Source organism: Taeniopygia guttata, chromosome Z, assembly GCF_048771995.1.
Source record: "Taeniopygia guttata chromosome Z, bTaeGut7.mat, whole genome shotgun sequence".
Lineage (NCBI taxonomy): Eukaryota > Metazoa > Chordata > Aves > Passeriformes > Estrildidae > Taeniopygia > Taeniopygia guttata.
This window is the reverse complement of record NC_133063.1, coordinates 68,545,179-68,564,971: the sequence shown is the minus strand read 5'-3', so window position 1 is coordinate 68,564,971 and position 19,793 is coordinate 68,545,179. Positions and strand designations below refer to the sequence as shown.

At 37.4% G+C, this 19,793-nt stretch overlaps 1 protein-coding gene across 10 annotated transcripts in view; it reads right to left on the bottom strand.

Moving 5' to 3' along the window:
• The window catches only part of SMARCA2 (SWI/SNF related BAF chromatin remodeling complex subunit ATPase 2), a 116,875-nt gene that overhangs the window by 32,998 nt on the left and 64,084 nt on the right, over positions 1–19,793 (bottom strand). For all 10 annotated transcript variants that reach the window (XM_072922456.1, XM_030258815.4, XM_072922460.1 and 7 more), the window contains 5 exons: positions 18,473–18,639; positions 14,844–15,007; positions 13,870–14,097; positions 11,492–11,569; positions 6,038–6,256 (listed from right to left, as the gene is read on the bottom strand). In XM_072922456.1, coding sequence (XP_072778557.1) covers positions 6,038–6,256; positions 11,492–11,569; positions 13,870–14,097; positions 14,844–15,007; positions 18,473–18,639 — 856 coding nt within the window. The remainder of the gene's footprint in view (positions 1–6,037; positions 6,257–11,491; positions 11,570–13,869; positions 14,098–14,843; positions 15,008–18,472; positions 18,640–19,793) is intronic.

Below are 19,793 nucleotides of genomic sequence, written 5' to 3'. Positions count from 1 at the left end.
GGTTTTCTAGAGGAGAATTGATGTACAATTTCACTTGAAGGCACATGTGTTATGGTACTTTACATGTAACACTGTATAGTCAAAATCACAGACTAAAATAAAAAGAATCCTATGAAAATATAGCACTGTTTTACTGGTACTCCTTGTAAACAGCTGTTCAGATTTCCTGACTTGAAGTCTTTCTCACAAAAAAAACAAAACCAAAAACAAAAACAAAACAAAACAAAACAAACCCCCAAACCCAACAATAAAAATTTCTTTATGGAGAATATCTCGGAAGTATTTAAGAAGCATTTCAAAGTACTTTTTCAGTTTCCAAAATTAATACTCTTGACTCTGATTCCACATTCTGAGAAAAGACAAAAGAATTTCTGAGAAAGTCACCACATGTGATCAGGCTCTTTCCCTTAGAAACTAACAAAGGCATCCGGCCAAAATAGCAAACCAAAACTATCAGGTACATGCATTTAAATTCACTCTCACTCATGAAAAACCAAGAAAATACCCTTTCTGCTTCACTAGTCTTAATTTCACTGCAATGTGAAAGTAGCCTTTTTTCCTTTTCTTAAGTAGATTCTGAATTGAATTTAATGAAAAGGACATGAAAGATAGATAGTAAGTATACCAAAGACAAAAACCGCTCAATGAGGACTTGAAGCCATGTCCAATTCTATAACCTTTTAAAAAGTTGCTCCCACATGCAAAAAACTTATCAGCCTCACACTGAATTCTACAAAATAGTACCTGGAGCATTCTGCTGGTCACTGGTCATAGACAACACCTTAGGATGGTGGACTTTTTAATCTTCCAGTAACAGTCTTTAACATGTGACTTGTTTTCCCGTACAGCTTAAGAAATTCAATTGCATCTGCAATTCAATACTACAGAGCAGGGTTTAGATCAAAATGCAATTTTCTTCCAATGTCCTGTGCAAATACTCACTTACTTGATTGTTAAACAGGTTTAGCAGCAACTCAGGAAACTGTGCGATTGCAACCAGAAATGTTACAGAGTAGAAATGAAGAGAGAAAATCAGGGGTGCAGGGGTATTACATGCATGAACTATGCAGATAAACTATCCGCTGGATAAAATCTTTCTTTTTTCCCCTTCTTCTATGAATTTCAGCTTCCAATACACACTAAAACAACTACAGGCTGCAATGCTAATTCTACACACAGGTATTTCAGTACTTAATTTAGTAAGGCCTAAACAACAGGACCTATGCCAAAGCTGACCTCCAGTGACCCCTCCAACCAAAAGTTCCATGTTAATCAGTGAAGCATTACTAGCAATATGATATATGTACCTGCTCATTGGTGAAACAAGTATTTACATTTCCGTATTTAGAAACAGGACAAGGCCACATCTGGCCTTGTTTGTGGGCGGAGGATCAAAGACAACTCCCTTGGTTCCTCCTTGAGCCCTGGCCAGGCTTTGGGAGAAGCCCAATAGGAGGATAAAACCTGACATTTCTGTATTAGAAGTAATAGCAATTTTGCTTAATATAAAAGCTGGGCTACTCTCACAGCGAAATCAGAAGCCTCGTTGCCTGCAAAGGTGGATGCACTGCAGGACTTCCCAGCTACTGGGCATCATTCTCCAGTCCTTCATTGTGACACCTTCCCTGGGCTGGTATGTAGATCTGGATAAAAGGTGAAGTAGGGTAATTGTAACCTTTCTTAATCCCTATAGGCATTTTTTGTAGTAATGATTAGGTGCATTGCTTACTTATCCTTCTGTGATTCTTTGCAGTTTTCATTTATAGTAAATTACACTATCCCTTAACTTGGTGTCTGTCTCTGACCGTAACCATTAGCAAAACACTAGTGTAAAATCAAATTCCACTACCCTAGTTTACAAAACTATGTCTTAAAATACCTTCCTAGTACTGATACAAATTGACCTAAATTTACTATCTTTGCTATCAAACCTTTTAACAGACTATTAGAGACTGTGTAACATGAAAAAGTTAAAGTTCCAGTTGATGAGGAAACAGTTAAAAACATGCCCAAAATTTTCCTGCTAGGTAGTTTGATTTATTATATCACATATCTTTAGTAAACATAAACAAAATTTGTTGTGACTATGTTAAACAGTACTCAATAGATATTCTGTATGAGTGAAAGCCAACACTGATTTTCTTTAAGTAAGAGTGACTATTTACAAACCAAATGCATGAATTTCACTTACAATTTTTAGATCAGCAAAACAAGCATGACTTTTACATTTCTGCCTGACATAAATGAGATGCTGTTTATTTTGTACTCAGGTATGTTTCCCTGGCCAACATATAAAGCTATTTCAAATTAACAAGGACAACTAGAGACTACGACTTTATTTATGTCACGTAGCCAGCAATTAAATTGCATGAGAAGCTGAAACCAGATGCAACAATCTTAAGGGTCTTTTACCTACTCAAATAAACTCTCTGTTTCTTGAAGCCTGTCTCAGGCAACCAAATTCTTAGTAGATGACCCCTCTCAAAAGTAATATGCCATGGGAACCAGCTAAGTATTTTGCAGTTCTGTTAGAAGTGGTGCAGGACAGAATCTGCTAGAGCATGTAATAGTCCCAGAATATAAATGCTTTGTAGATCAGGAAGTAACTCCTCCTTCCAGATTTTTTTTTTTTTAAGGAAATATGGTTGTCATGCCAACGCTTATAAATACAGCGGGCTGCAGCGACAGCTAGTGATGAAGCCTGTTTCTGTCTTAAGAGTTTTCCTGGGAGACTGTCAATGAATTACAGGCTGCTCTGGGCATCAGCACAATCTCACTAAATACTGCCTAGGATCACAGGTTTGGCTTCTGTCATTATTTTGTCCCTTGCTTTTGTCAATTACTTATCTCCTTGCAAGAAGGAGCTTGACATACTTGGTTAGTGTACAGCCATGCATACAGACCTCAAGGTACACTGTCCTTGAGGTCCTGTTGGGATCTGCCAGGATTAGAACTACACTATCCAGTGCTGGCATGTATCAACAGAGAGTTCAAGGTCTAACTTAAAAAGAGTCAGCACCTATTCCACAATCAAGAGCTGTGGCTGCTGAATGAGGCAAAACATCTTGAAAAAGATCTAGCCAACTCCCCAAGACATAGAAGAGACACCTCAGTACTAATCACCAATATTATGAAACCAACTTACTGATCAGAAATGCAAGGTTTTGTTCAGGAAACTCTATGAGAAGATAGCTACAAAACTGCAACAGCAGCTACAGCAAGAGAAGAAAAGTGAGGGGCGTCCCCTTGCTGCTGGTAAATAAATCTCTTTCTGTAATACTGTAATCAAAATAGGCCCATGGTTACCTTTGGAAAATGGCATCTACCACCTTTTTTAATGTTTACACAGTTAAGTATTTCCTTGAATATGTTGTACACTATTATTATGACATCTTCTAGACATGTCATTACAGTAAAATCAGACATATTCTCAAAGACATAAAAATGACATTGCTGCTGAGAGCACAATGGGTGTGACAACAGTTTGTCACACCCAAGTTTCTGTTTCACACACAAGAAAAATATTACAATTTTTTAAAATCCAGACAACTTACATAACTTACATTTCATTATCTACCCAATGAAGTAGTTTTATTCTGAATGTGAACAAGCAGTGTTACATTATAAATGTAATGCCACTGAAGAGACCAAAAAGCATTAGCAGTTCTCACACTTCTACTTGTCTCACCACATCCTCAAGTACACCTGAAAGCATGTTAAACTATGTTTACAGTAGAATTATAGGAGGAATTACAATGCACTATGAAGCAGTCTATCCTAAGGCAATTTAATGAATTTGAAAACATGCTTAATTACTCAACAGAGAGAAGCGAGAATAATTTCTCTCAATAGAATAACAAGGCATGGTAAAAAAGGTGTAGTATATGTAGCATATGTACCATCTTGCCTAGCAAGCTTTCTAACTTGGCCTCACAATACAGTCTCAGAAGCAAACAATGAAAACAATTACTACCAAGCATATGGGGACTTATTAAGAAATTGTTTTCAGAGTAGCCCTTCATAGTTTTTTATCAAATGGTCCACCACTTTAGAAAGATGAAATAGAAGGTATGCCTACTAAATCTCAAGAGAACACCAAGTTGACCATAAGTTCACCCAAAGACAGGCTTAAAATTGGAAGTAAGTTTTGGTGAATAAAATTTGAATATTATTCAACAAGGGTATATGCTAAATCCTCATAGGAAGGAAAGATCAACTATATGAAACATAGTTTTGAAAAGCTGGCAAGGAAGTAGAACCACAGAAAAGGATTACGGTCTTTGACTGGATCAAAAATTTAACGTGAGACAACACCCTCCACGATAGAAAATGAACTACTGAAGTGTGAGGTATAAGTACCACAAAAGTTATACAAAAGAGCTCCTCCTTATTCAAATGATGCTGCATCTGGAATTCTCATGTCTAGCTTTTGATCAAACTTGTAGAACAATATCAGACAAATGTAGAACAACTATGTGAAGCCAATGAAAACAATCAAGAGATTCAGAAAACAGGAACTATGGGAAAAGACTGCATAAGTGTGGTTGTTAACCTTTCGAATTTACTCAACTGGGAGACAACTCTCCTAAGACATAAAACATATTTTGGAAAAGAGTGGTATCAGGCTACTCTGCATGAACAGAGTTATTAGGATTATGTAATTAGCTTAAAATCCAACAGGAAAATTCAAATAAAATGCAATAAAAAGCGAAACAGTTAAAAACAATCCACTGTAGACTTCTAAGTTCACTGCTCAGAAATGACAAGAAGTCAGACCCTGAATTCCTATTATAAATGACATAGGACTGGATGATTCTGCCTGCAGTATGACCGGGATCAGAGGATTTCTTTTAGGCCCGCTATTTTTGACAATAAAGCACTCAAAACAAAGCCAAAATTAACTTCTGTGTTGCCAGAGTCAGTGTTCCATCATTAAAAGAAGTAGCTTAAAATCTTCAAGAATCCAAACAGGAGCTTATGTTTTTAGATATTTCTTCTCCACTGACTGCTTGAAAATGTCAGGTATCAAACCTCTGTAGTTTCAAAGACTTGCTTAAATTCACAGCTGGTGAATAATTCAGGTCTTTTCTCCCCTAAGCAACAGGTCTGGATTAGCTCTTAGTACAGTACTGCACCATGCAGCCTCCCCAATACCCTATTTTAAACCAAGTAGGTAAGATTTTTACCTATCTTTAGAGAATTATACACAAAACCTACACTGTATTTTTGTTGCTATTGTCTGTAACTAAACAGACAAGCTTTTAAAACAAAACTTACTCTATCAAACCACATAAATTAGTTTTACACTTATAACATTTCATTTACAAGTATGGAAATCATACTATTATCAAATTTTTGAAAAGGCTTTCCAACAATCATTCCTCACCTTTTTACCATCCTCTTGCTACCACACTGAAAAGACACATGCATTATTATTAATGGATTGTAGACTTCAAAGAACAGCAAGAGACAAAATCACAGATTTGATGTTAGTTTAGTGTAGAATCTTTGCTTTCAGGTCTTAAATTCTTAAATAATTTATCAAATGTTCTGATCTCAGTGGAGCTAATAAATACGTGGAAATTAAATAGCCTGAGAGAAAGAAAATTTAAGTGAAAATTTCTGAATTCTTAAAAGGATTAAATACAGGCATTTAAAAATACAATAAGCTTGTGTGGCACAGAAAGCTCTAATATACACTGACTAATGGTTTTCATGAATATTGAAGAATTCTTCATGCATCTGAAAGACAGCACTTACAAAAGTACTTGAGGATGTAAGATCCATGCAAATAAGAAAAGTTCCAATAGAATGCTATCACAGTCCTGACTCAGTACTTAGTAACACTGACTTAAGCTTCTGCAGTGCAGATCCAAACTTACTCATATCTTCAACACAGTAGCAGAACCAGGATAATGAGGATATTTTAGGTCTAAAATTGTGCTCTCCCTGGTGCAGTCTCCAAATTGAGAAGAAAAACCCACCACAAATGAGTAAATTTCAAGTGTGAAAAAAAACCAACCAACCAACCACCTACCCGCAGCCACTGTTTCTCTGTGAGAGCATCACTGTAGTCCACATCCCTGCGCTGACGGGATCCTCTTCCAAATATTTTCTCTTCCTCTTCTTCACATGTAAGCCTTTCAACTTCAGCATCATCCTTAATAATCCAGGATGGTAATTCATCCTCCTCCATCAAGCGAGGTTTACGTTTAGGGTTTCTGGCATCCTCTCTGCGACGATCCATATCCATGCGCTGCAATGGCAATTGGCAAAGGATAAAAAAGTTTTAAAGGCAAATCATTAAGTGAACTGTGTCAATGCCCACCTCTCTAATAACTCTTGAAACTTTAAATAAAGTCTTTCCCAGATATCTCCCTTTCATAGTATTCCTAAATACTTCTAAAATGCTGCTGTAAAGATAAGCTACACTCAATTGTTCATTTCCAATCATATTCACTAATTCATAACTAGTTTTCACAGAAGGAACTAAGACAACACATAGCCAAGTGACAAGAAGCAGATCACAAGAACACTGCTGTCCCCATAAGGTTTTACTAATACGTAACTAAAAAGAGTAACTAAAATTACACTAGTTTTTACCCTGAATATCAGAAGAAAATTTAAAATTTGGTATAAGAAACAGAGAATCAAAGGAGAATTAATAAATTCAGAGAAAAGCTTGTTTACATCGAGCCAGAAAGCAAACACGCTTGAACCCCTGAGTTTTTTTCTGATCTTATTGCTGTACCAGACAAAAGCAAAACACAAAAATATCAGATAAGCTTAGGTGAAGTGCTAGAAGAGGATATTAAGACTTTCAGCTGAAATTTAAATAATCATTCAAGTATGCTGAACAATAGCTCAGACACTGAGACAGAGGATATATTCCTGTATCTACTGTAGATTCATCAGTGAGGTGTTTTACAATCCTCCTGGGGAAGCATCCATCTCTATTGTCCACATATTGACCTGGCTTTCGATGGTACCATGAATTGCACCTGCATTGCCTTAAGCACTCAAATCAGGTAATATGAATAGGCATTTCAAATTGGCCTTTTGACGAGTCATACAGTACTTAATACTCAGTAATCAGCTGCTAAGCAGAGAAAACAACCAGATGGCCACATTTCACTTTTGTATTTGAAAAAAATTATGTAAATAGACTGGCATCAGAATTGGCTGTAGCATCATATGCGGCTACTGCTTTGGCCACTAAAACTTCATAAAAAACAGTTCTCAATTATGTGCAAATGTCTCCCTTGTGTACATGATTCTGCACTTAACACATGATGCCAACTAGACATATCCTTTTACAACCTCAGCCAAAATGCATTAATTCAGAGGTATTCTCTCTCCAGAGGGACAACTCAAACCCAGCCCAATTTAAAAACTGAGGCTTAGTGATGGCACCATTGACTATGCTGAATCTTCTCTCATCTTGGCACTTCTCAAACATGAGCATTTCTAAAATAATAACTCAGGAAGTGCATCTTACAACTTTTCTTCATCACCTTGCCTTGTGCACTATCTGATTTCTAAACTTAGTGAAAAGCAGAAAGCAAGAAGTGGTCTTCAGTCTGCAGGTCCAACAACGCTCAAGAAGCAACTATAAATACATGGGTGTTTTCCCTGTTCTTCGTTGTTTCAGACAACAGTGAATCGGCCATGCAGCCTGCAGTTTTTCATAGCAGACTTCCATATCTTACCTATTAAAGAACAACCCATTCAATTTGAATTAATTTCAAAAAGTCTCATTCAAGCCAAACATGTGGCTTGGTTTGTCCTAACATGACAACCAGATACCTGCACCAAGATACAGCTCAAACAGGATAAATGAAACAGAATTCCCTATTTCTATTATTTAGCCGAGAACGTGAGTGAAGTTAAGAGACATCATTTTTAATGCTATTAAGAACATGAAGTCAGTGCTGAAATTTTGTATTTTTCCCCCAATGACTATATTTCTTTGTCTAACACAAAAATTGAACATTAAGATAGTATTTTATAATAGCTGGTTTCTGACATAAAAGTGCTTGGGGAGGAAAATTAAAGACAATCTCAGTTAATCTGAGATATCAGAAATACAAACTGACACTTTTTTCTGAAGATACTACTGAAACTATATTTACACCTGGGAAACCTCCTTGTCTATCTTCCCATATCTTTCTAAAACCTGTGTTTCTTAGAGACATCTAAATTATTTTTATATAACGAATAATTTTATGTTCATTGTCCTCAATAAGGCCTAAATGCTAAAAATAATGCTACCACTACTTAAACCTAAACAAAGAACTTGAACGTTGGCACACTCAAGGCCTAAAATTTCCAGTTTAGAAAAACCAGAGCACTGCTGTCCTGTGAATTGTGGATGACTATCCTAAACTTTCCAAATTATAACTAGAAGAGTCCTTGGAAGAAACATCAAAGCCATTCAGTGTAAAAGCTTTGAAATTATAACTAAGAGAGTCCTTGAAAAAAACATTCAAGCTACTCAGTGTAAAATCAGTAATTTATACACCCAATTCTAGTAGATTGCCATTTTCACTTCAAGGAGATTAACTGTATTAGCACAACTGGCGTTTTGATAACCATTTGGCCTTCCACTTGACAGGCATTTTTACATTAAAAATCATGCTCTTTTAATGTTTTCTTTACTTTATAAAGAGAACCATTTCTTTTCCAGAGAAGTAACTTATTGAAGCATTCTTATGAAATGACAAGAATTGTACAGATCCCATAAACACACTAATTTTATTCTGAGTATTTTCCAAATTTTTTTACTATGTGAAGCCTCTAAATGCCACAGGAACAAAGTGCACTTCTACACACCTTCTCTCTGAACAGCGTATTTAGCTCCACAGTGCCATTTCAGATCCTGTGTCAACCACATGTCTAACCTGCAAAGTGACTATAGAAGAGATGCTCATGGAACTGATCTTTCTTGTTGCTTACTTCAAATAAATAAAATACATGCTTTTACACACCTAAGACACTAAGACACCCAAACACATTTTTTTGTTGGGTATTGCAGACTCCTGAATTCTGATTACATGCACACAACTTTAAAAGGGAATGCAGTGGCACAGGTATCACTACAGTAAGGAAAATACAGACTACCTTTTCCTCTTTATCTGACTATGTAAGACCTGAAATTTTGATAGAAAGACAAATAACTCTGACTGCCAAACTTCCTTTTCAGATTTTTCTTTTATAAAGAAACAGTTTACAAAAAATTAAAACAATTTTTTACATTAACAATTTGAATTATTTCTTAGCTATTAATATTTAACTACAATCTTACTGTCTTACTACTTTCAAACCATGTAGTTTTGCCTCTTAAAATTGTTATTACCAACTCCTTACGTTCCCTTAAAAACTTCCATGTAAATTAATATGGAAAATATACATTCAGCCCACATAGCTTTACAAATGACCTGGATGCAGGACTTAAAGGTATACTAACCAAGTTCACAGACAATAAAAAAACTGGAGGAGCTAGTGACTCTCTCAAAAGCGGAGAGGGACTGCAGAGAGACCTCGACAAATTAGAGGACTGGAAAATTACCAACCATATGAAGTTCAAAAAGGCGGAGAGCCAGATTCTGTTTCTGGGACGGGGCAGCCCTGGGACGTACAGACAGATTGGGGAATGAGATGCTGGAAAGCAGCACCGCAGAAAGGGTCCCTAGAGTCCTGGCTGATGGCAAGTTGAACATGGTCAGCAGTGCCCTGGCAGCCAGGAGGGCCAGCCATGTCCTGGGGACATCAGGCACAGCATGGCCAGATGGACACAGGAGGGGATTGTCCTGCTCTGCTTTGCACTGGGGCAGCCTCACCTCGAGTGCTGGGAGCAGTTCTGGGTGCCACAGTAAAACTGAGATACAAAACTATTGGAGAGTGTGCAAAGGAGGGCCATGAGAATAGTGAAGGGTCTTGAGTGGACCCCTTAAGAGGAGCAGCTGAGGTCACCTGTTTTTTTCAGTCTGGAGAAGAGTGAGGGGAGACCTCATTGCAGTCAAGCTTCTTGTGAGGGGAAGAGGAGTGGCAGGCACTGATCTCTTCTCTGTGGTGACCAGAGCTGAGGGCCTGAAGTTGTGCCACAGATAGTTTAGGTGGGATATCAGTTTACCCACAGATTTGCAGAGCACTGGAACAGGCTCCCTAGAGGAGTTGTCATAGCGCCAGCCTGACTGAATTCAACAAGTGTTTGGACAATGCTCTCAGGCACATGGTGTGATTCTTGGCATGTCCTGTGCAGGGCCAGGAGTCGGAACTGACCCTTGCGGGTCCCTTCCAGCATATTCTGTGATTCTGTGAAAACTGTCTTTACTCTAGGCTCCTCAAATTTTTTTTTTTTTTTTTTACATTAAATAGCCTTAAAATTTGATACTAAAAGTTGAAGAAAACAGATACAAATTCATCATCTACTTTCAACCATGGATTAGTTCTTTCCTTCTAGGTCTGAAGGAGAAATCAGAAGCTCTTTTCTAGCAGCAAATCCACCTTCATAGAGTGTACCTGAACAATTGCAACTTATACAAAAAGGGCCCGTGCATGCTTGTGAAACAGCAGATTTTTACAGATAAATTCTTAAGCAGAAGACAATGAAGGAATAAAACCTGTACTGTATACACAGGTTTTGTGTTGGTCCTATCAGCAGCTGTTTCTGCGAATACCACCAGATACACTTCAATTTCTGCACATAGGAGTGTCTGTCTTGTTCCACCTTGCAGAAGAAAGCAGCCTCTGTAGAATTAGAGGGCATGGTACTTTACCTTTGTCACTTAAGTATTGCCCTGTACTGGTATCAGTGAAGTCCAGAGCTCCACTAGCAATCCTCAGACTGTACAAACACTAAAAGGCAAGAGCCATGCCTACAAAGGCATTTCAGTAATTATTCCATCTGTGCTGCAGTAGAATAAACAAAAAGGGAAGCACTAATAAAAAGAAGTGGCTCACATTTGAACCACTAGCTCCATTTTGGTAACTGTTCCAACAATTGTAGCAACAGAGATGCAGCTAACTGGATTCTTGACAAAACCATCAACAATACCCCAGTTAACCCACCAATAAAACAGCACGGCTAGTCTACTAATTTACTACCTTGTTAAGTTCCTGTAGTTGTCCTTGCCAATATCAAAGTCCAAAAGTAAGACAAAATGTTATAGTAATGAGTAGTAATAGCATGCTGTAGAATTAGCAAGCCAAGGTGTAACTGACACTTTTGCACTATAAATTTCTCAGGTTGTGTCAAACTTTTCCTTCAGATTGTCACTGTTTCACTGACAGCAAGAATCTCTGAAGCCTTTGTGTCATTTGAGGAACTCTGTATTTAAGCAGACTACACTTTTTCCCCTCAGATAAGCAATACAAGTAAATACAACCTTCTTCTCCAGTAAAGTTTTGACAAACTTGAGTGACAAAAAGGTTAAGACGTTTATTGAAAACACTAGAGTGGATAATTTTTTTATGATTGCACCATCCTCACCATAAAGAGATCAAATTCCTCCTCACGTCGAGCAATCATCTGATTCAGTGTCTCATCATCAGGAACTTCATCTTCTTCCTGGTTAGAGACGGGTAAAATTATTAGGAAGTACTCACATGCACCTTGAACTAACAGCCTCCATCAGTTCAGAGCTCCACTGACCCTCTTTTTCTGACAACATATGGGAAGCACTTAAACTGAAACTAAACCTTTTGAAGTGTTCAGCTATTCAGAAGTAACAAAATAACATGGTAAGAATGACAAATGAGAGTTAATACTACCTTCAAAATTTGAGAATGAGGAAATGACCAAATACAAAATACAAGAAATTTTGAGTTGTGGTTTTCCTGGGTAAGAAGCACAGTTAGTGCATTGGTTAAAACCGATGTATTTCCATTCTGCTATTTTACAATATTCCTTCAGAAATACCATTCTAGATTTTTAGGTTTTTCCTGTCAAAGCAAGGAGACTGAAAAATTCCTGATTAAATGAAAAGAACGAAACATGTTTTTATTCTGGAAAATAACCCTGCTGAATCACTTTCTCTTGACTATTTTCTGCTTACAAATTGAGATGTGAACATTTTACTGCAGACAAAATGGATTATTTCATAAAAACAGAAACAGACACTAGAAAAACCATTTAGAACTGTAGCATTCAATTGAAAATGTTACAGGTGAAATCATTATGATATCTACTTTAAAACAAAGCCCAAAATAGTCTGCCTTCCTCCCTGAATTATTCTGAAATCACAGACAACACAGGTCACTCTAGACAGGGTTTCTGAACCAGTATTTCACTACACTACAGACCTATAATTCTTCCTAAAAACTTATGTTTTGAGCCCAGTTTAATGGGAGTATAGAACGTTGCAGAACACTCCAAAAACCTAATATCCTGTAGCTGATTTTTCAGAAATAATAAGTAATTTATATTTCCACACACCTTCCCTCTAGTGTCTGGATTTCTACACCTAAGGAAAAAACCCAAACCACTTCTCATTAATGCAATTCTCGAGGAAAACCTTTGTACCTTAATGAACATATAATTTAGATTTTAACATTAATCAGGCAATTGGGAAAGTGATTAAGAGAGCTAATTCTTCAGACTTCTGGTCCCTGCTCCTTCACTCTTCACAGAAAGGAAGTCACATGGTTACTCACACAGAGGGAAAAAAGACTCTTTTATAAATGAGACCATCATGAAAGGGCCACATACTTCCTTATTACTCAGAGAACCTTCTAAACTGAAAAAATAAGTGATCTTTAACTGACAAAAATGTTTTGTCACTCTTCTTTAATTTCTACGAAAAATACTAAATACAAAATTTTATCTTAATCATGTTTTTCTAAATGCACAATGCAGAGTATACATAGAAGGACTAATGACTGAAGAAGTAAACTCCTTGACCTTTGAAACTTTACTCCATATAATGAAGGATGCTGGTGAAACACTGGCTGTAAAATCTCCTATTAGCGTGCACCTTATTCAGACACACAAGCTCCACTCAGAGGCAAGATCTGGTCAAAGCTCTGTCTTTAACCAGAACAGAGTATTTTCAAGGTGGGAAAAAGTCAGTACTCATCGAAAATTTCTCTGTGTGTGTCATCAGTATAATTCACATGTTTAATTTCTCCTAAATACGGCTTTTGTCCAAATACTGAATTTTTGTTCAAATTAAGAGAAGAGACTGCAATGACAGGTGAAAGAACAGGTTCATCATTCCATACTCAAGAGTTCCATAAAAGAACACAATGAAAAGAGAGGGACACTCAGCGTCCCTCACTTCTCACTATAAAGAAGCTCAATTCCCACTTTTAAAAGAAAAGACTTGACAGCTCTTTTTAAACAGCTAATTATTTCTCAAAGAGAAAGTGGTGATGAGAAGTCTGGGCTGGACACAGCACCAGAAAGAAACAGTTATTTTCAGGCTTGTCCTAAGCCCAAGGCATGTCAAAGCAGATCTTAACTCTTAAATAGATTTCAAAGGAAGCACAAATAAGTAGGGTCCTTCAAAACTGAACCAAGGTACTACTAGCTCCTCAACGTATCTGAAAATCAGTTTGCCTAGCTGAACATATATATTTGCCTTAGGAAATGGTTTATAATCTGTTCTAGAAAAAAATCTTTGTTTGAATGCAATTATTTGCCAAAAATACGAAGAGCAGAATGGGTTTTAAGTTTCAATGCCTAATTCTACACTAAGATATAATCCTAACCATTACATCATAAAGAAAGATAAAAATTAAGTTATTTCTATAAATGGATGGTAAGAAATTATAACGAAAGTTGTAATTTCAAGAGTTATGTCAATCTTTGTAAATCATGAATAAAAGAAGTGTCAGTACTTCCTGAGTAATTATTTCTAATTACCTTACCTCATTTTCTTCTTCATGCTCCAGTATAGCTTGGAGGAATGCTCTCCTTTCATGGCTTGAAGATTTCTGATCAAACATTCCTGCCTGAATAACTTTTTGATCTACATTCAGCTTATACTTTGCCGCAGCAAGTATCTTCTCTTCCACACTGTTCACAGTGCACAGTCGCAGGACTCTAACTTCATTCTGCTGACCAATTCGGTGAGCTCTATCCTGGGCCTGCAAGTCCTATTAGGCAAATAACACAGACAGTAATTTAACAGAGTGAACACAGATAGTAACTCTTTTTAGTCTCACTCCCCTTACATTTTACATGTGGTCATTGAGTATTATGTGATTTGCATACATTTGCACAATAGCTGAAAACACACACACACACACAAGTATGTACTTCCAGGGATACTGAACTTACTTTCTTACAAATAAGAAAAAAAAATGTATCAAAGGCATAATTCAGTTACCCCTCCTGGCTCTTTAAAACAAGCCGAAGTGGTGTGATACCCTCTTTTTCTGGTAGCTGTATTTACTACTAATCACCACAAAGTAAGCTCAGTGCCTCAGGCCAAGACTACTACACTCACATGGTCACCTAATTTCATGAGACAGGTAGCATTCAGCATAGCCTTTACTGAAGTATTAGAAACTACCTACCAAAGGCTAGCAAGCTAGTTATTATATTCTAAGGGTTAAAGAATGAGTACAGTTACACTAGTGAAGCCGGTTTATAACATCGCTAGCAGTAAGGATACCCCAAGACTCAGATAAAATATATATGTAGATACAGAATTAGTTCACCAATTCGCACCAAAACATTTTCTGATTGTGGCAGTTTGCCTCACTAATTCCTCACAAAGCAGCATTTTATCGCTTAATTGGATATCTTCCTTTCGTCCCATCATTTATTTAAAGAAGCAACTCAAAAAAGCATCATGGATTCTTTGCACATTTTATGAAGATAAGAAAATAAATATAACCTGATGAGGATTCCAGTCACTATCAAAGATTATAACAGTGTCAGCAGCCTGGAGATTTAAGCCTAGCCCTCCAGCCCTTGTACTCAGCAAGAAGATAAAGTACTGTGATCCAGGTTCATTGAACTTCTTCAACAGAGCAGCTCGATCCTCTGATTTTGTTGTGCCTAAAAAAAAAAATTAAAAATACCGTAAAATGAAGTTGTGAACTCAAATAATGTAAATACAACGTCTGTTGCTAAAATTACATGTAAAAGGGTTATTCTAGTGCAATGCATTTTGACATTTCTGCCACATTTTCCATAACACTCGCCATGAATGTTTAGGTCAACTGCCTATCACACCCATGAGATAGTCTTCTAAAGGTCTCTTTAAATGCATTTGTTTTGACATTTCTAAAGTAGATCTTAAAATGTTGGCTAACATTGTTATACCTTTTTATAACCCACATAAATTTCAACTGAAACTACTATATACAAACAGAAGAGAGCTCTAGTTTTGATTAATGCCTTCTGGCTAGAGCAGCATGAAATATTTTTAAAAGCTACTTATATAGAGATTTATCAAAATGTCACAATTTGCCTTTGCAGTCATAGTTAATACCAAAAGACCAGAAATTCTTAAAATATCCCATCTTGAGAGTGATATAAAAGATGACAATACAATTTTTTTTTTTATTACTATGGTGGCTGTTCCCCAGCTGGCTTCCAGATATACCCCCTGCCTCCCCACACTCAGCAGTACATGGGCAGGAAATAAAACAGAAAAGCTTATGTGCTGAGAAAAAGGCAGCTTAATAGAAGTGAAAGGTGTGTGTGCAAGGATAAGAAGAGGAATTTTTTTGCACTTCTCTGCAGGTAACAGATGTTCCACCTGCTTCCTAGGAAGCAGGACCTCAGCACCTGAAAAGACTAATTGGGAAGACAAATGCCATAAGCAGTTATGTCCCTGCATCTTCCTCTCTTCCCTCAGATTTTATTACCCTTCAGTCAACCTCGGTCAGCTGTCTTATCTAGGTCCCAGTTAAATGCAGCCTTACAGGCCTTGGGGGTGAGGGATGTTTGTAAAGAAAGCCTTGACATTGGAAGTGTCAGCAATAGCCTGACACCGGGGTGATGTCACTGGTGGTGTTTCAAATGCAAAGCACAGCATTACATCGACTGCTAGGAGGAAAATTAACTCCAACCGTCTGTAGCCACCACAATAACACAGCCAAACTGCCAGCCCACGGATGACACAGTGAACCCAATAAGCACATGAATGGGGTAGGAAACACTCCATGTAAGAAGACAGCTGGACTGAACCTGGATAGACTTCATCCCAGTATGAAAGATATCTGTCATTATGAAACAGGAAAGGAAGAAAAAGGGTTTATCTAATTTAAGGAACTACCTGAAAAAGACAATGAGGTGTATTTACCATACTGTGTCACGCCACAAACATTGTAGCATGAAAAGGAATTAATTTAAAAATATGTGATGTAAAGTAATCTAAAACATTTAAAATGTAATGTAATTTATCTATCTTGAATGGAAGTATTAAAACACAAGAAGGCCAGAGGTGCGGAGAGGGCTTTGTTATTATGCCAATATGTTCTTCAGACAGTTCCGGCATTCTACGCCACAGTGAGTAATAGCTTATTTGTGTGTCCATTTCATAATCCCATTTTACATTCAAGGATAATATTGGTTCAACTTCATGTTCATTAATATCAGTAAAGGATGAGAATATTTCTTGGTACTACATTTTCTTCTGATTAAAATATGAAGCTAAGAGTCAATTTAAAACACTGTTAGAAATATTCAGAAGAAACTTCAAGTCTCACTTATACTCTTCTCTGTATTTGCCTTGAATCATTGCTTCTCTACTAAAAAGTATTCTGATAAATGCTGCTGGTCCTATGTAATACTATAATGTGTGAGATAAAACATTAAGTAAAAACAATCACTATTTAAGAAGCTCAGTATGAGGCAGAGATCATCAACATGGAAGTAAGACCAAAATGGAAACTTCTTTCAAACAGGTTTAAAACTCAGGTAAAATATGCTATTTTAAATTTTTCTTTCACAGAATTGTGGGAATCATTTACCAGATCAAACAGATTGGAAAACACTTCCGAGATGATCGAGTCCAACCTTCGAACAAACACTTCCCTGTGTACTCAATCACAGCACTAAGTATTACACCCAATCTTTCCTCACGTCATCTTCAGGGATGGTGACTTCCCCATGTTCCTGGGCAGGCCATTCCAATGCCCAATCACCCCTTCTGTGAAGAAATACCTCCTAATGCCCAACCTGAACCTCCCCTGGTGCACCTTGAGACTGTGTCCTCTTGTCCTATCACCGGCTGCCTGGGAGCAGAGACTGAATTCCACCTGGCCACACCCTCCTTTCAGGGAGTTGTAGAGCGTGATGAGGTCATCCCCGACCCTCCTCTTCTCCAGGCTGAACAACCCCAGCTCCATCAGCTGCTTCTTGCAGGACATGTGTTCCAGACCCTTCTCATCAGCACTGCTGCCCTTCTCTGGACATACTCCAGCACCTCAATGTCCTTCTTGTAGTGAATGGCACAGAACTAACACAGGATTTGAGGTGCAGCCTCACCAGTGCTGAGTACAGGGACAATCCCTGCCCTGCTCCTGCTGGCCACGCTGTTGCTGGCACAGGCCAGGTGCCATTGGCCCTCTTGGCCCCCTGGGCACTGCTGGCTCATGCTCAGCTGCTGTCACCAGCACCCCCAGGGCCTTTTCCTGTGGGCAGCTCTGCAGCCACTCTGCCCCAGCCTGTGGCACTGCCTGGGGCTGCTGTGACCCAAGCACAGTCTGTGAATCTACCAAGGATACATTCAATCCCCTCATCGAGATCATCCACAAAGATATTGAACACTCAAAGAGATACTCAACAGAATAAAGACATTAGTATCTAAAATGTTTCTAAGTCATCTTTTTGTTCGAAGCAATAAAACATATCTACACATGAAGAAATTGAGGCTTTTGATCTTCCTCCGAAATTCAGGCATCATGCTGAAATTCAGCTATTCTGTGAAGTATAACAGCTGAACTTTAAACATACAAAGATTAATTTATTCCACTGAAATATAGGCCTAACACTGGCATTATCATCTCTTATAATGAGAATATTTTCAGGCAACTTAAATAGTGAAGACTGATTGGGAACCTTGGATTTTAAACCCTATGTGAAAAAGAGATGAACCTCCAAGCAGAAAATTTATACATTAAGCTGCATTCCTGGAATAGACTTAAGTGTTTATCAAAAGAATCAATTGACCAAATGATCTGCAGATTAAATAGATAAAAGAAAACTCTGAAAGAGACAGAGAAAATTACTTCTACGAACAGAAGCAAAAGTATGTATTTCTCAGTACCTTCCTTGCCTGGAAGAATATGGGAAATTCTAGTAAACTACCACTGAAGGGTCTACTGGCATAATTTCATGGTAAATACACTTGCAAGATTATAAAATAGTATTTTGAACCTGTTTTCACTCTTGTATAGTCACAACACAGCACTGTTATGAAAACACTAGGAGGAGAACCCAGGGCTCCCATGCCTGACTAATGAAGAACACCTCCTATCTTAGTATTTATCCTTTTTTTTCCATTCAGCTTACCATCAAGACGCAGGTAAAGGAAATTTCGAAATGCAAAGTAGTCTTCCATAATGGTCATGAGTGATGTCATTTGACAGAAAAGAAGCACACGATGGTTAGTAGCTCTTAACTTTGGTAGAATACGATCGAGTAGTTCAAACTTCCCTGAGGCCCGATAAAGTTCAGCTCTGTTGGAGAGAAGCAGCACAGTAAATACCAGAATAAGCCCACATTTAAAAGTCTGTTGTCATTATCATGTCAGAGTATAATAGAAAGACTAATTTACTTAATCTAAACAAGACTAATAGCACTTTTCTTTCTTTAAAATTGCACATGTTGATTAAAATAAACACATGCGAAGTCCCATTTTCCTGAGTTTTAAAATTGTGCTGACTTTCAATCACTCAATTTTTTTTCATTATTTATTAAAACAAATATCATTTCTTAACTAGGTAAGCACTCTATAAGCTAAGACATTCACCTGCTATTTTGTTTTCAACTGGCACTAAAAACAACCTTCAGTTGCAACTGCAGTTTTAAATTGTATTCATCAAGCATTTGCTGGAAATATTGCAAATTGAACTACTGAATTGGAGATAGTGGCAGGGTCTGACATTTACTGTTTAGCCATACAACCTCATTTGTCCCTATTAGTGTTTAGCTGCTTTGATTAGCTACTCTTTGGCTCCTACGCAAAAATTCCAAAATTGACTCCTAGCACTGAAATTCAACCAACAACCCAGAAAATAAATAGAAATAAACAGAAAGTCTAGATCCGCACCACAGTGATACACTTTACAGAAATAAACTTCATGTAACTCTTTTCTAATGTTGGGTCTGCACTCTCAAAATACAATCATTAGCAATGGCACAAAATCCAGAAGATACATAGCGTTCTGATATGCAATCATCTGTAATCAGCCAAAGACTGAATTGTTTAGGAGACAAGTATTCTGGTATACTAGCTAAGGACACGAAGAGTCTGGTATACTAGATAAAGAAAAAAAAAAACATAAACATTAGTATCTAAACAAGAAGAAAGTTAGGTAGATGATACACACTTTTTGTTTAAGAAAGCATCCATTAACTTGACAGCTGCACAGAGTGTCAAGAAAAATAAAACAAATATTTTCCATTTCAGATAATGGAAGACATGTTACTTTAATTTGGAAAAGAGATAGTGAAAATGGGAAAGTAGAAGGCAAAAGGAACAACAAAGAGAAGAAAATCCTAACAGATATCACTAAAGAGTTATCCCAATGAATTTCAGATGGTATATTTTTTCAAAATAAGGGGAAAGGAAGACCCGAGTCTTTTTTGTCTGCCGTCCCGAAAGAGATAG